Below are 15,469 nucleotides of genomic sequence, written 5' to 3'. Positions count from 1 at the left end.
GACAGGGAAATTGTTAAAAAAAATTATAAATAATGAATTTTTGGTGACAGGCTTTTTTAGTTGTAAATTTACTTTTGGTGACATTTTATTTATGTTGCTGAAAGTATGTGTCCATAATTTTTTTAGTGACCCAAAACTTGATTGGTCGCCAAACGTTTTAACATTCAACAACCAATTCTTTTAGTCACTGAAAGATATTTTTAGCGACGCATTTATATGTCGCTGAAACTTAACATGTCATCAGTTGAAGGCTACTTTTAGTGACTAAACGTTAATTTATGGCGACGAAATTTTAGTCTTTTGGCGACGGAAGTATTTGGTCGCCAATTTATTTATAAAGGCAACCAAAATTGATTTGGTCGCCGAAGCATTTAGTGACAGGGCTTCAGCAACCAATTTTGTTCATGTCGCGGATACTTTCAGCAACCAAAATTACACTTTTGGTGACTAAAAAACAGGTCGCTAAAAGTGTTTTTTTTTTTTTTCTACTGAATGGAGTGGAGACCAACTGTCCCTTTCTCAATAAATGATAAAATTTAGGCAACGTTTTGGCTGGTTGATCTAGTTGACCATGAAGACCTCCTTTCCCATCAAGTTCCTAGTAAATCGATTTGATCGTACTTCAAATTTTAAGGGTAAATTACACTTTGCATCTTTGCACTTTACAGAAAATCTCACTTTAGTCCATACACATCAAATTGTGACACTTAACCCCTGCACTTTTGGTCAAGTGTCACATTGGCCCTTCTGTTAATAGTGAGGCTAACAGAAGTTATCCTTTAGGGAGCTAAGTGTCACAAATTTTGATGTGTAGAGACTAAAGTGAGATTTTGTGTAAAGTGTAGGGGTGCAAAGTATAATTTATCTTCACATGTTTTTCATGTGACTAACAATGAGGCTAACAGAAGGGCCAAAGTGTCACTTGACCAAAAGTGCAAGGGGTTAAATGTCATAATTTGATGTGGTAGGGGCCAAAGTGGGATTTGATGTAAAGTGCAGGGGTGCAAAGTGTAATTTAACCAAATTTTAAATGATGAATACATTGATCTATATATACAAAAAAAAAAAAAAATTTCAAAGAGGAAATTTGTAAGAACTTTCTCTTACAATAGAAAGCTTTTGGGGAGGTAGTTTGGCTTAGCTTGCTAGTAAAATCTCTTAATAATTTTTACATAAATAACTAGTTAATAAGTTAATATGTTATTAGAGTAGATAATGAATTTATGAAAACTAGTGACTAGCACACGCGATGTGTATGTAATTTAAATAAGTAAAAACAAAAAACAAATAATAATAAAATTAATATCATAATATGTGTTGCTTAAGTGGTGCACACTCCTCCATAAAATGTTTTTTTTTTTTAAGTGGAGAAATGAGTAATACTACAAATGCATCTTTATCAATCCAAAAATTATCTAGAATCTTCATTTTGTGATTCAGATTTATTTTACATATGGATCTCACACCACACAAATTCAATCACAACCACACAATCTCATTCAAGATAAATTCAAAAAAGTTAAAGGTGAGCACTTAAAATTATTCATAAAAAAATAAAAGATACGTATCTTAAAAAAAAAAAAAAAAAGTAAACAAAGACTCAAACACCAAGTCTAGTTTTCGGCATGCAAATCGCAGAGCATTGTGGTGTCCTTCAAACCTACCTCCAATGTGCAAAAGAAGTTTTTAGTTAAAGAGATAAAAAATTATATAATACCAAACTTAATAATTTCCATGGAGGGAAGAAAGCCATCCAAAAAAGAAAAATGCCCTGCAAAATATAGGGAATCCTATGTGGATCTCCTTTGTCCGGTTATTTTAAATCATTTCTTTATTATACAATCAGACTACAAAAACTAATCATTTTGTGGTTTATTATGTCCCTTTGTATTAAAAGTTACGAACGATAAATTTATGATGTATTTATTTAAAGTGAAATTTACAAATTATATTGTGATTATCTATTACTATTTTAAAAATTTAAAGAGCACATATGTTCTCTGTTTTTTTTTTTTTTTGTATTTTAAAAATACTTTCCCAAATTTATTAAATATCACACAATAACATATATCTATTGAAGAACCAAAGACGTTCTGAATTCAAACACCTTCAAACATCATAATAAATATATATATATATATATATTATAATAATTCCACTACTGTGGCCTATTTAATATTTGTCTCCTCCACTACCTTTTCATAAACAGTGAGTGAGACATTTTGTGAGATTCAAATCAAGAAAAATCATGATAATATGTAAAGAAAATAAATATTTTTTTGATCTTTATTTAATTTTCAACTAAAACACCCTTTTATGATGATTTATAATTTTAAAATTACCAATCACATTAATACTGGTTGAGATTTTTTTGATTATATATATATATTTGTCAATCAAAGATGCATGCTATTGACAGTGAGTGAATCAATTGATTCTACTTTGAAATACATTCTTAATGTTTCTTTTTTCTTCACATTGGTTTGCCTCCAAGGGATGCATCACTCCTTTAAGGGCAACACAACATTTTTTTCAGTCTTTTTTTCTTCTTTTTATTAGCAAAAAAAGAACTTTATTGATGCAACATTGTAGACACCCCGTTTTGACCGGTCTTAAAACTTGAACGCTTTCTTCCGAACACCTGATGATGAAAATTGGAATGTGCTATATTATGAATTTCTCAATAGTAAAGTCAGATTCAAGTTTTAATTCCAACCTGATACCCATTTTGGCCAAATTATTTAGACCCGTTTGAAAACTTATTTTGTCCACTTATCTATTTTTCAGATATTTTTCCATCCCAAAATCCATTTCATTGTTGAGGGAATTTTTTTTAAGTCAAAAGGGGAGACGTTATTTTTTATTTTCAAAAAAAGATGAAAACATTATTTCATTGTTGAAGGAATCTTGGCTTTTCAAAGATGAAGATATTTTGATTTATCTTGGATTTGTTTTCAAAAGAAGAAAATGGGAGACAAAAACATTGGAAGGGGATCTTTGATTTTTTTTTTTTTTTTTTTTTTTTTCAAAAGAAGCAAATGGGAGACAAAAACATTGGAAGGGATCTTTGATTTTCCCTTGAATTTTCAAAAGAAGAAAAGAGGAGACAAAAACATTAGAAGAGTATCTTTAATTTTTTTTTTTTTTTTTTTTTTTTTTTTTTTGTTGAAGAAAATGGGAGACAAAAACATTGGAAGAGGATCTTCATTTTTTCTATAAATTCTCTTCATTCTCTTGAAGAGAAAGTTGGTTAGTTTTTTAGAAGAATGGTTAGTTTTTGAGAAGAGTGGGTTTTTTTTTAGAAAAAAGGGAATTTTCTTGAGAAAGAAAAGGGGTTGTTTTTATTAAAAAAAACTCCATTGAAACAAAAACAATTTGAGGGAAGAGATACCATCAAAATTCCATTGAAGTTAAGACTTGAAGTTTTTCTTTGAGAATTTAGAGCATACTCTAGAACCTTAAGGGTGCTGGGAAGAGAGTCTGGAAATAAAAAAAATTCATCCTTTCCTCCAAAGGAATTCCCAGATAAGCAAAACAGAGTAGTTCCCAGGCAATAAACAAGGCAATTTTCAACGGATAATTGAAGTTTTCTATTAATTTGTTTTTTGTATATTCCCATGATTTGTTGGATTCAGTTTGTGTTGTAATAATTTTCAATCTCATTTCTTTTATTTTTCTTTTATTCGGTGATGTAATAATTCCCCGCCTCCGTTTCTTTCTATCCCTTTAATTTACTCGCTTTCCGTATTTGTAAATAGCATCATATTTTCTTTTTCATCATATCTATGTTTTGCATTCATATTTCATGCATTAAAATTCAGCTCATTTGTATCTGTGGGTTTAATCAATTTTTATGTGATTTTATGCACTATCTCATGTCTTGAAATGATTCACATGTCATGTATTAGTAACCGAGTTTTTTAGTTGCATTTTTGTATATGTATTGCATTAGCATCTTGAATCTAGGATCATGCATATTTTGCTAACTTTGTTTTGTAATTTTTCACGGGACGTCAATAAATACTATGTGAGTGTTTATGCTTTAGCATCCCACTTTTATTTTTAAAATTTTGACCCATCCCAGACTAAATATGCACATACTTGCACTTTTCTGAGCCTGCCAAATTGGACCAGAAAGAAGAGTTCCATAAGCCAACCTTTTTCAAGATCTTTGCCGAAATTAATCAAGGGGATTTGATTAAAGCCCACTTATCATAACATTTTAATGTATTAACGACAAGTACAAAAAATTTCTTTGACAAATCCAACACATACCACTATTACAAAAATATACTTAGTGAGTAATTTAATATTTTAAATTTTAAAATAATATAACTTTTGATCTATGTGTGAGTTTTTAATAAGAATAATATTTTTAGAATCCTCTCATCAAAACCTATCAAACAAGATTTATGTTGACTATGAAATTCTTAAAAAAATAAAAATAAAAATAAATATTGTCGAAATTAACGTAAATAGTAACATGTTACTTTGATTCACAGTACCGTTTTACTGTTATAAAAAACAGAGTACATATTAGATGAACTAAACAAAAATACACATATACAACATTTTTAAATTTGTATAATATAAAATAAAAGTGTTTCTCGTCACAGGAGTTATGTGATATATATATATATATATATATATGCATAGGCAATATTATCCAACAAAAAAAGAGAGGAAATTTTACTCTATTTTTTCCCAATTATGTGCCTCCTCCTTAGAGAGATTATGAAACAAAATAAATTGGGTTTGCCTTTTCCCCAAATAAGGATCCAATGAAGGGGTTTTGGCTAAATTTCTCAAAATAATCAAACAATACCTAACAAAAATAAAACAAATAATCAAATCCCATGCCCTTTTAAAATAAATTTCTCAAAATTATACAATTTTAAACTCATACCACTTTGTGATGTGTTGTTTATTACTTTTACTTTGAAATCATATTTTCAACACACTCCAATGAAGTTGTGTTCTAAAAACATAATTTTATGTCTGAGATATGATTTTACATCAACATAGAAAGTTATGCAATGCTAGAAATTCAAAAATTTTATCGAGAAAATATTTAGAATAAGTATTGTGCAGTTGAAATTCATTCCAAGTGTGGGTCTTACTATAAAAGAATTAAATCTCGACAATATATCACAAATCGAGATACATTTCTTCACATTTTCTTTAGTCTATCTTTTATGAGAAAGGAGCAATGTTAGGAACCCATAAATTCTACCCATATTGTGTTATATTATATAAGAATTGAATCTAGAGCACATATCACAGTTGGGAATAAAGTTTTTAACATTTTCTCTTAATCTTTATCTTTTTCTGAGAAAATTATCATAAGAAAGTAGAATTTTTATGATAAAAAACATGCAAAACATTTTTTTTTGAAAATGAAAAATTCTTTTTTCACTTTGTGGTAACTACTCTCTCTCTCTCTCCGAACCCAACCATTCGTTTAATACTAACTCCATATTTTTGTGAGTATTATTAATCTCCTTTTTTTTTTTTTCTTTTTTTCTCCAACGATAGAATGGTATTATTAGCACTCACTCCCCCAAATTTAGGCCGCTTCCATTAGCTTCCCCTCAAAATATTCAGTGTTATGATTTTTCCATATACGCCAAAGAATATTAGCAGCCAAAGCACAATAACACCAAAATACATTCTCTATATCACTCCATCTCCGACATAAGGATCTCCCACCAATAAATAAAACACCATTCTCATCACATGAAAAGCAAATGAGTCAGGGGAATTCTACTTTCTCCAAGTAAATCAAATTAGGAAATAATATCCTAAGGTCCATCCAAGGTATCTCTAAGTCACCCAAGTACTCCAATTGTAACATCTCAGCTGTGGTAGTTGCTATTAGGCCTAGATCACACAATACCCTTCCTCTTATGTAGGGTTAATTTTTGGGTTCTTCAAATTACTAGACCACAACCAAATGGGTGTAACCATCTCAGGGAAACTCTCAAGCTCTAGTTTCTGCAATGAGGAATGAAATTCCAACTAAAGAGGAAGATCTGAATCATGCTGCTCAGTGAATGATCTTGTCAATGCTTTTGTTAAGTTGGTGTGTAGTTTTGGTTGTGGTCGTGCTTTCTTAGGTGTGTCGTCTGTTTTGCCTCATAAAATGCATCGTGACCGAGATATCTAAAGTTTGGCAATTTTGTCAAATCATTAACAGTACATGAGTTTTTGTCCTTAGAATCTCTAATGATAAATCCTTTAAGAGCTTGGAGTTCTAATAGTGAACCAAGCTCCATGAGCATGTGGTTTAAAAAGAAACACTTAGTTATGTCCAAGCGTGTCAAACGTTTAAGCAAACCAATCCAATTTGGAACCACCTCAAGATTGTGACAAGCTTTAAGATCCAAGATCTCGAGATTAGTCAGTTTTGAAATGTACTGGGGAAACTTTGTAATTAAAGAAATTCTTTGAAACCAAAGAAATTTCAACTGTTTCATATTCTTGAGTGCATTGAGAATTTTGATGTCTGCAACCTCAATGTGATGTGTGACCAAGAGGTTGTGGTTGGGTCAATGTTGATGTGATGTTGGTTTGAAAGATGGTGGGGATGGTTGTTTGGGTGAGAGAGGAGAGATGGTGGTTTGGGTGAGAAAGAAGAAGAAATTGTGGTTTTGATCTATAATTTGAAATTAAAAGCTAAAATATAATTTTTTTTATAACTTATTTCACTGAAATATGATGGCAGGGGAATATTGATCACATTTTAAATATGTGAGTTGGCAAATTGATAATATCAAAAGATCATTTGTGAAATTAATTTTTACAGTATAATTTGAGAGGAAATGATATTTCCTCATTTTATATTTATATTTTAGGATAGCTTGATAATTGAGGAAAACTTATCAGTAGTTAAACTCTTCAATGAAAGAAAGGAAAATCATTTTAACAGTTATTATGTGTGATAGCTACTAGCTAAGTGAGAAGGGGTGGCAATTATTAGGTGAGACATGTATTCTTAAAAAAAGTGAAAAAGCATGACAACCGTTCACACCAATTCAAATGTATACTTTATATAATAGGACCTGGCTTCCCTCCAGTCTCAGATTGGATTGGAGGATGCTGTTGAAGCCGTGGGGACTCACTACGGGTCCCGTTTCGATAATCTGAACTGTTCTATGTATAGAACTCGCCGAGTATTATATAACTGTAAAAAGTCACGTTGATCGGATATCAATAGCTACGTGACGAAATCAGTTTTGTAAAAAAAAAAATAGACGGTGAAAAAGAAAACGATTAACAACAAACTAATCCGATGAGATTATTATCGATATCCGATTAACGTGATTTTTTATAGACACATAATGCTCAAAAGTTCTATACATTGAACGATTCAGATTATCGAATAACGAGACCCATGATGGGCCTCCACAGACTCAACAACACTCTCCAATCCGATTTGAGACTGGAGGGAAGCCAATGCCTATATAATAATATATGTATACACTAAAAAGTGTGCATTCAAAACGGCAAATATAGAATCCAAAGACGTGCTTGAAATTTACAGTGACACTTACATAAAGGTAATTTAAAGATAACAAAAGTTAATACAAAAGTTTTCAAGATAATATAGATATGCTCCAAAATGGCTCAGTGCCCCCTTTTTGTTCCTTTGTCAAAATAAAGTAAATAATTCATTTTTTTTCTCATGTAATTCCTTGTAAGTTTCCCAAGTGTATTAATTAGAGAAATGGTAAATTTTGAACTAGGTAACATACAAGAAAACTAAAAAAAAATTATAGAAAAAAATTCTAAGATTTGAGCCTTATAAAATAATAAATATTACTTTTTAATTTTGCTAATTTAAATTCTGATCTTTTGGTTTATTTTCAACTTAAATCATTTGTCTATTTTTGTTAATTTAAACTCTCAAAAAAAAGTATATTTTAGTTATTAAACTCAATAAAAACGGATATTTTAGATATTTCCTACAAAATTACACTAAGTTTAATAACTAAAATATTATTTTATGTCAATTTTACTTAAAAGGAAGTAGGTGGATGGTTTAGATTGAAAACAAATTGAAAAATTAGAATTTAAATTGATAAAATTAAAAACTAAAATTTATTTTTTTACAAAATTCAAACTTTGATTTTTTATTTTATTTATTTTCTTTTTTTAATTCCAGTAAAGACATGCTCGGCCATACCCAAATGCAACTTTATTGAAAACTTGTAAAGAAGCCTTGATGAATGACATTGAAGACATACACATTTGATTCAACAAATAAATGAGTACAGTTAATTTTTTATGAGAGAAGGAAATTACTATATTCTCTCAAGACATTAATTTGCCAGCCTTGAAATAGAAAGGGAAGACAATAGAAAGAAGTCTCCCTTCCACCCTCAGTAGCTTCTTCTACCACATTTCTCATCAATGCCATTGTCTTTCCTCATCCAAACACCATTCTCATCGTTGCCAGTGTCTTTTTTCTTCCAAACATTCCGATCACACAGGGAGGAATTGAGGCCGGGACATTTTATTTTCTCCAAGTAAATCAAATTGGGAAATAAGCTCATAATGTCTTTCCGAGGCATCTCTAAGTTACTCAAGTACTTCAATTGTAACATTTCAACTGTGGTAGCTACTATTTCGTCCAGATTACACAATAGTCCTCCTCTGATGTAAAGTTTCTTCAACTTCTTCAAATTCCCAGACCTCAACCAACTGGGTGTATCTTTCTTAGGAAAACTCTCAAGCTCTAGTTTTTGCAACGATGAAGGAAGTTCCAATGAGAGAGGAAGTTCTGGATCATGCTGTTCAGTGAATGGTCTTATCAATGTTGTCTGCTTGGAAAATAGTCGTGCTTGCTTAGGTGAATCATCAGTTTTACCTCGTAAAATACATCCTGACCAAGATATTTTTAACTTCTGTAGGAATTTTAATCTTTGTAAATGACGAAGTTGCAAATATGTTGGAAATTCTTTCATACTTGTGGATATGCTCAATTTTCGTAGCTTTCGCAAATTTGTTAAATCAGTGATAGTACATGACTTTTTGTCCTTGGAATCTCCACTAATAAATCCCTTAAGGACTTGGAGATTAGATAGTGCACCAAGCCCCTTGGGCATGTGATCCAAAAGGTAACACTCAGATATGTCTAAGTGTGTCAAATTCTTAAGCAAGCCAATCCAATTTGGAACCACCTCAAGATTGTGACACGCTTTGAGATCCAGCATCTGAAGATTAGTCAGTTGTGAAATGAACTGAGGAAGCTCTGTAATCAAAGAAATTCCTCGAAGGCTAAGATACCTCAATTGTTTGATATTCTTGAGTACATTGAGAATTTTGATGTCTGGGACTTCAATGTGATGTGTGACCAAGTTCTTCCACCTTCCCAAGTGAACAACTGTCAAATTGGTGTCCCTTTTGAAAATAATTTCATGTCTTCCATCAATAATAGGCGCATCAACGTTGACGATGCATCTATTCCAAAAGGTGAGGCATTCATGCGGAAAACAAGCAAAATCAAACAAATTTCGTTCTCGTTCAATGATTACAGCAGAACGAATGTAAGGGGGCATCCTGTAGCTATCCACAACCAATCCATAATTTTTGTAGATAGGCTGAATGAAGCCCATTGCAGTAAGCTCATCCAAGATCTCGTTGATAAAATCCTCTGTCGTCTTCCCCAACACAATTTCTTTTTTTGTAATTTGGTCTATTGACATTATTGTGGGTAGAAGTCCCTCTCCAATCCACCAGTAAATCAAAAGCCTTTTCTTTATAGTAGTCATTATTGGGAAAATCAGGAAAAAATTCAAACACAATCTTATTTTCCAGGGGAGGCTACGGAGAGATACCTGGATATCTTTAAGTGCAGTGGTGGGATGAAGCTCTAGCCGATTGTACAAACTCTGCAAATTGCCGGCCTTGTTTACATCGACTTGGTAGTTGCCGCTGCTACTGTTAATGGATCCATCAAACCATTTTTTCCGATGTGGTTTTGAATCATCATCATAATGGATTTTAAGCTTGGAGGGAATCTGGGATTTCAACTTCTTGACAGACATTTTCAGTTGGTCGAGTTCGTTAGTATCACTCCCTCCTCTTGTTTTGAGCTCCGCAAATTTCTCACAAGCCTGGTTGATTTGCACATTCATATGATCTACAAACTTCTGAATCTCTGTCATGGTCTCTTTCAAGAAATTAAGATCTCGACCAATCATGTTGGTGAGATCAGGATCTCCAACTTGGTAGTTGTCGTTGTTTGTGGCGGTGGTAGCTTTGTGGTGGTGGTTGTTAAGTGGATTGGGTTGGGAGATACTACAGCGCATGGCTTTGAAAGGAACTACTACCAAAACAGGGTCGTGTTGGAGTCTTGGCTATAGTTAAGAGAGAGAGAGGGAGAGAGAGTGAACACGTTTTTTCTTTGATGGTCTGGTCTGGGTTTCAAAGCGAAAAATGGATAATGAGAGAGAGGAAACACAGTGAGACTGAGAAAAGGTGCAGAAGAGATAAAGAAGGGGGTGGCCTACTACAAATGTTTACCGAGGCAATAATTGATGAGACGCGGGGAAAAAAAAAAATATGGCCCACTGGCTGGGACCAGGGTTGTTGAACCGCGTTGTCTTGAGAGAACTTGAGGGTGAATTTTATTACGGTTCCGTTTTTGTTTACGGAGTTTATTAGTAATTTTATTTTAATAATTTGAATTATTTATTTTATAAATTTTTGTGTATATTATTCATAGTAAAATTTAAATTGATTAGATAATTATAATATTTTTATTTTATTTTATTTTTTTGAAAAAAAAAATTATTTATTTTTAAAAAAATATTTGTTCAATTTTTTGAAAACAAAAGTAATAAAATAAAAATATTACGATTATTGATTCAATCTAATTTTTCTACATAAATAATACACATTGAAAGCGCTACAAAATAAATAATTAGGATCATTGAAATGGAACTTGTAATGAATTCCACTAAGAAGCTCAACCCTCCTTTAAACAATACAGAGGAAGTTTTACTTTGCTCCCAAACTATCACTCAAAATCAATTCAACATCCATTCTTTGGATCATATAAATTTTACACATAAACCATTCAATTTGGAATCAATTTCACCCTGCTATCAACTGTCATCTATGATCAGATAGAATTTGCTGACTTGGCATCATGTGTTTCATTTAAAACTTCATTTTAGCCCTCAAATTATCTATAAAATAAGGGCCATATCAACAACTTATGTTTGAATATAGACGACAATTAATTTATATGTAAAATTTGATTTTATTAAAAGAACAAGAATTGATTTGATTTTTGAGTAATAGCTTTGGGGCAAAATAATATTTTCTCAACAATGTGCCTCCTTCACAAGGTGCATATCATATGTATTCTATTACAAAATGCATAATACAATTATAACGTTTCAAAACAAACACTAAATTGTAATTTTATAACCAAAATTATTTCAAACATTTCTCATCATAAATTATTTGTAATATGCATAATCACAATGATTATAAATTTTGCTTTAGGTGTGCGCATCATAGATTTACCATTTGTAACTTTTATCATAGAGTGAGTGGCATAATGTACACCACAAATATTCTTAATTTTCATTACAAAATACAATAATCAATAAATATATTTTCTTGACTAACGGAAAAAATTTATCACAAGATACAATAATAAAAAAAATTCAATGTAAAGAGATAACGTATCATTTTATGACTAACAAATTATTGGAAAAAAATAGAGTCAAATGTCATGTGAATTAAAATGTTAAAAAAAAATTAACATAATTATATTAAAATTATGAAATTTGATGTATTTTTTATAAATCTCCCAAATGATAAGTGTAATTTACCCAATAAATTAAGGTGACCCCATTTTTCCGAATGGTTTGGCATCTCTCCAGTCCATGATCAAATTAGAATGCACTGTTAGGCCCATGAAGGCCTACCACAGGTTACGTTTTGAGAATCTAAAATATGTAGAACTCATCGAGTACTTATTCCTGTAAAAAATCATGTTGATCAGATATCGATAACTACTTGATCGGATCAGATTTCTATCAATGGTAAATATAATTTTCAAAATAAATTGTTGAACAAAAATCGGATTCAATCAAGTAGCTATCGATATCCGATCAACATAATTTTTTATAGAGATATTATACTCGACGAACTCTACATTTTGAACGGTTCAAATTATCGAAACAAGATCTATGATAGATCTCACAAATCTAACAACACCGTCCACTCTATAGTGAAGTGGAGACCAGCTGCTCCTTTCTCAACAAATGATAAAATTCAGGCGGCGTTTTGGCTGGTTGATCTAGTTGACCATGAAGAACTCCTTTCCCATCAAGTTCCTAGTAAATCAATTTGATCGTACTTCAGTTTTAAATGATGAATACATTGATCTATATATACAAAAAAAAAAAAAAAAAAAAAAAAAAAAAAAAAATTCCAAAGAAATTTATAAGAACTTTCTCTTACAATAGAAAGCTTTTGGGGAGGTTCAAATAACCTCAAGGTTGGCTTAGCTTGCTAGTAAAATCTCTTAATAATTTTTATATAAATAACTAGTTAATAAGTTAATATGTTATTAGAGCAGATAATGAATTTTATGAAGACTAGCAACTAGCACACCAGATGTGTATGTAATTTAAATAAGTAAAAATAGAAATAAATAATAATAAAATTAATATTATAATATGTGTGTTGCTTAACTGGTGTACATTCCTCTATAATTTTTTTTTTTTTTTTAATTGAGAAATGAGTAATATTACAAATCCATCTTTATCAATCCAACAATTATCTAAAATCTTCATTTTGTGATTCAGATTTATTCTGTATATAGATCTCACACCACATCAATTTAATCACAACCATACAATTTCATTCAAGATAAATTTAAAAAAATAATACTTGAGACCTTCACAATTTATGATCAGACAACCCCCAATTATAACCACTCACTTATTTTTATTTTTTATTTTTTCCCTCTCTCTCCTGCCTCTCTCTCACAAAAAGTGTAGGGATGCTGGTGGTGTCTAGCACCTCTGAATTTGAAAAAGCTAAAGGTGAGTATCTAAAATTACTCATAAAAAAATAAAAGGTACGATATCATGAAAAAAGAGTAAACAAAGACTCAAACACCAAGTCTAGCTTTCGGCATGCAAATCGCAGTTGAGTATTGTGGTGTCCTTCAAACCTACCTCCCATGTGCAAAAGCAGTTTTTAATTAAAGAGATAAAAAATTATATAATACCAAACTGAGGGAAGAAAGCCATCCCAAAAAGACAAAAGAAAAAACAGCCCTGCAAAATATAGGGAATCCCAAACAAAGACTCAAACACCAAGTCTAGATTTCGGCATGCAAATCGCAGTTGAGTATTGTGGTGTCCTTCAAACCTACCTCCCATGTGCAAAAGCAGTTTTTAATTAAAGAGATAAAAAATTATATAATACCAAACTGAGGGAAGAAAGCCATCCCAAAAAGACAAAAGAAAAAACAGCCCTGCAAAATATAGGGAATCCCATGTGGATCTTCTTTATCCGGTTATTTTAAATCATCTCTTTATTATACAATCAGATTACAAAATTTTATCATTTGCGGTGGATTATGTCCCTTTGTACTAAAAGGTACCAACGATAAATTTATGATGTATTTATTTAAAGTGAAAGTTACAAATTATATTATGATTATCTATTATTATTTTAAAATTCTAAAAAGCACAACTGGTCTCTATTTTTATTTTATTTTATTTTTTGTATTTTAAAAATACTTCCCCAAATTTATTAAATATCACACAATAATAAATATCTATCGAACAACCAAAGACCTTTCGGAATTCAAACACCTTCAAACATCAGAATATAATTTTTTTTAATAATTCCACTACTGTTGCCTGTTTAATATTTGTCTCCTCCACTACCTTTTCATAAACGGTGAGTGAGACATTTTGTGAGATTCAAATTAAGAAAAATCAAGAACATATGTAAAGAAAAAAAAAATTTGATCTTTATCGATTTTTCAACTAAAACACCCTTTTATGATGATTTATAATTTTAAAATTGCCAGTCACATTAATATTGATTTTTTTGGTTATATATATATATCAATCAAAGATGCATGCTATTGACAGTGAGTGAATCAATTGATTCTACTCTGAAATACATTCTCAATGTTTCTTTTTTCTTTGTTGGAACAATCTTCTGTGTAAATAAAATAACTTGAAATAAATTCAAACAAAATAAATAAATAACATACCGGATTTATTTATCGAACCGAATTAAAATTAAAAGACCAAGTCAAGTGTGTGACACTCTGTCCTTAAGACAGATTCGCCCCGTTACGGTGCTTACGGTTGTGTGGCGTCTATCTCCCAAGATACAATGATCTTCACAAATTGTAGTAGCACTCCAAACAATTTGTTCGGCGAACCAAACCTATGTTCTAACTCTCTGATTTTTATTCTAAAACTAAAATGAAGAGTAATGCATACAAATGAAATCTGGGCAGCAAGGAAATAGATTTCAGGCGGTTTTTTCCCAGGGGCAAAACTGTTGGACAGTGCTGGATTTAAATAGGGCCGAACAGGTGTAGAAGTTTGAACCAACAGATGCAAAACTATTCCGAACAGATACAACTTCAATTCAAACAGATCTGGACAGATTTGAATTCTGTAAACTGCAGCAGTTAAACCCGAAACTGCTGGGCAGTTTCTGGAAGTTTAATAACTGAAAAACAGTTTAAATTTGTTGAGAAATTTCGGACAGAAGTTGTCTTAAATGTTGGACAAAAAATTATAATTCAAATTTGAATTAAATTATCGCAATATTATTTTGAAAAAATTCAAATGAATTTTGTCAAAAAAATTAATACAAGAACCGACCCGACCCACAACCCACACCCACGCCCAGCCCGGACGGACAAACGGTGGCGGCGCGCGCGCGCGCACGTGTGGTGGTTTGGGCTAAGGTTCACTTTGTCCATAACTCCCCCCTTCTACAAACTTGGGGTGCCCCTTGGGGCCCAACCCAAGTATTGTAGGCTAGAGCTTATAAACTGTAATAACCCTCACGCTGTCCTAACCATACTCATATGCATTCATATGATTCTGTCTTGTTAAGCTTGCATTTCAAGTCTTGTCCTTGTTCGCTTAAGTGTTACAGCATGTTTTGTACCTTGCTTGGTGTGAGTTTAGCCGAGGTCATCTCTAGTCTAGAACTTCCTTGGAACTACTTTTGGTTGACTCCACCTTCGCTCTGACATGTTGGTCGAGATGTCACTATCTAGGCCGAGGTGTTCGTCGCCGAGGCCGAGATGTGTATTATCTAGGCTGAGATGTTACCCTTGAACCTAAGTGACCTTACTCTTGGATTGGTACAACCTAGACCGAGGTGTGGCACATCTAGGCCAAGGTGTGGCACAGCTAGGCCAAGTGTTGTCCTTTCTAGCCGATGTCCTTGCCCCTTG

The 15,469-nt window shown here is 31.8% G+C and overlaps 1 protein-coding gene across 1 annotated transcript; it reads right to left on the bottom strand.

Annotated features, from left to right (window-relative positions):
• Positions 1-8,381: 8,381 nt before the first annotated feature.
• Positions 8,382-10,313, bottom strand: LOC145802645 (uncharacterized). The gene has a single exon (XM_082895403.1). The coding sequence runs from the start codon at positions 10,311-10,313 to the stop codon at positions 8,382-8,384; it is 1,932 nt and encodes a 643-aa protein (XP_082751529.1).
• Between the last annotated feature and the right edge of the window lie 5,156 nt (positions 10,314-15,469).

This window comes from Camellia sinensis, chromosome 11, assembly GCF_055761805.1.
Source record: "Camellia sinensis isolate YWXY chromosome 11, ASM5576180v1, whole genome shotgun sequence".
Taxonomy (NCBI): domain Eukaryota; kingdom Viridiplantae; phylum Streptophyta; class Magnoliopsida; order Ericales; family Theaceae; genus Camellia; species Camellia sinensis.
The sequence above is the reverse complement of the archived record's forward strand: the minus strand, read 5'-3'. Positions and strand labels throughout refer to the sequence as shown.

Excerpts from the sequence above, each read along its gene's own strand:
- LOC145802645 (XM_082895403.1), bottom strand. The coding sequence starts at position 10,313 with ATGCGCTGTAGTATCTCCCAACCCAATCCACTTAACAACCACCACCAC.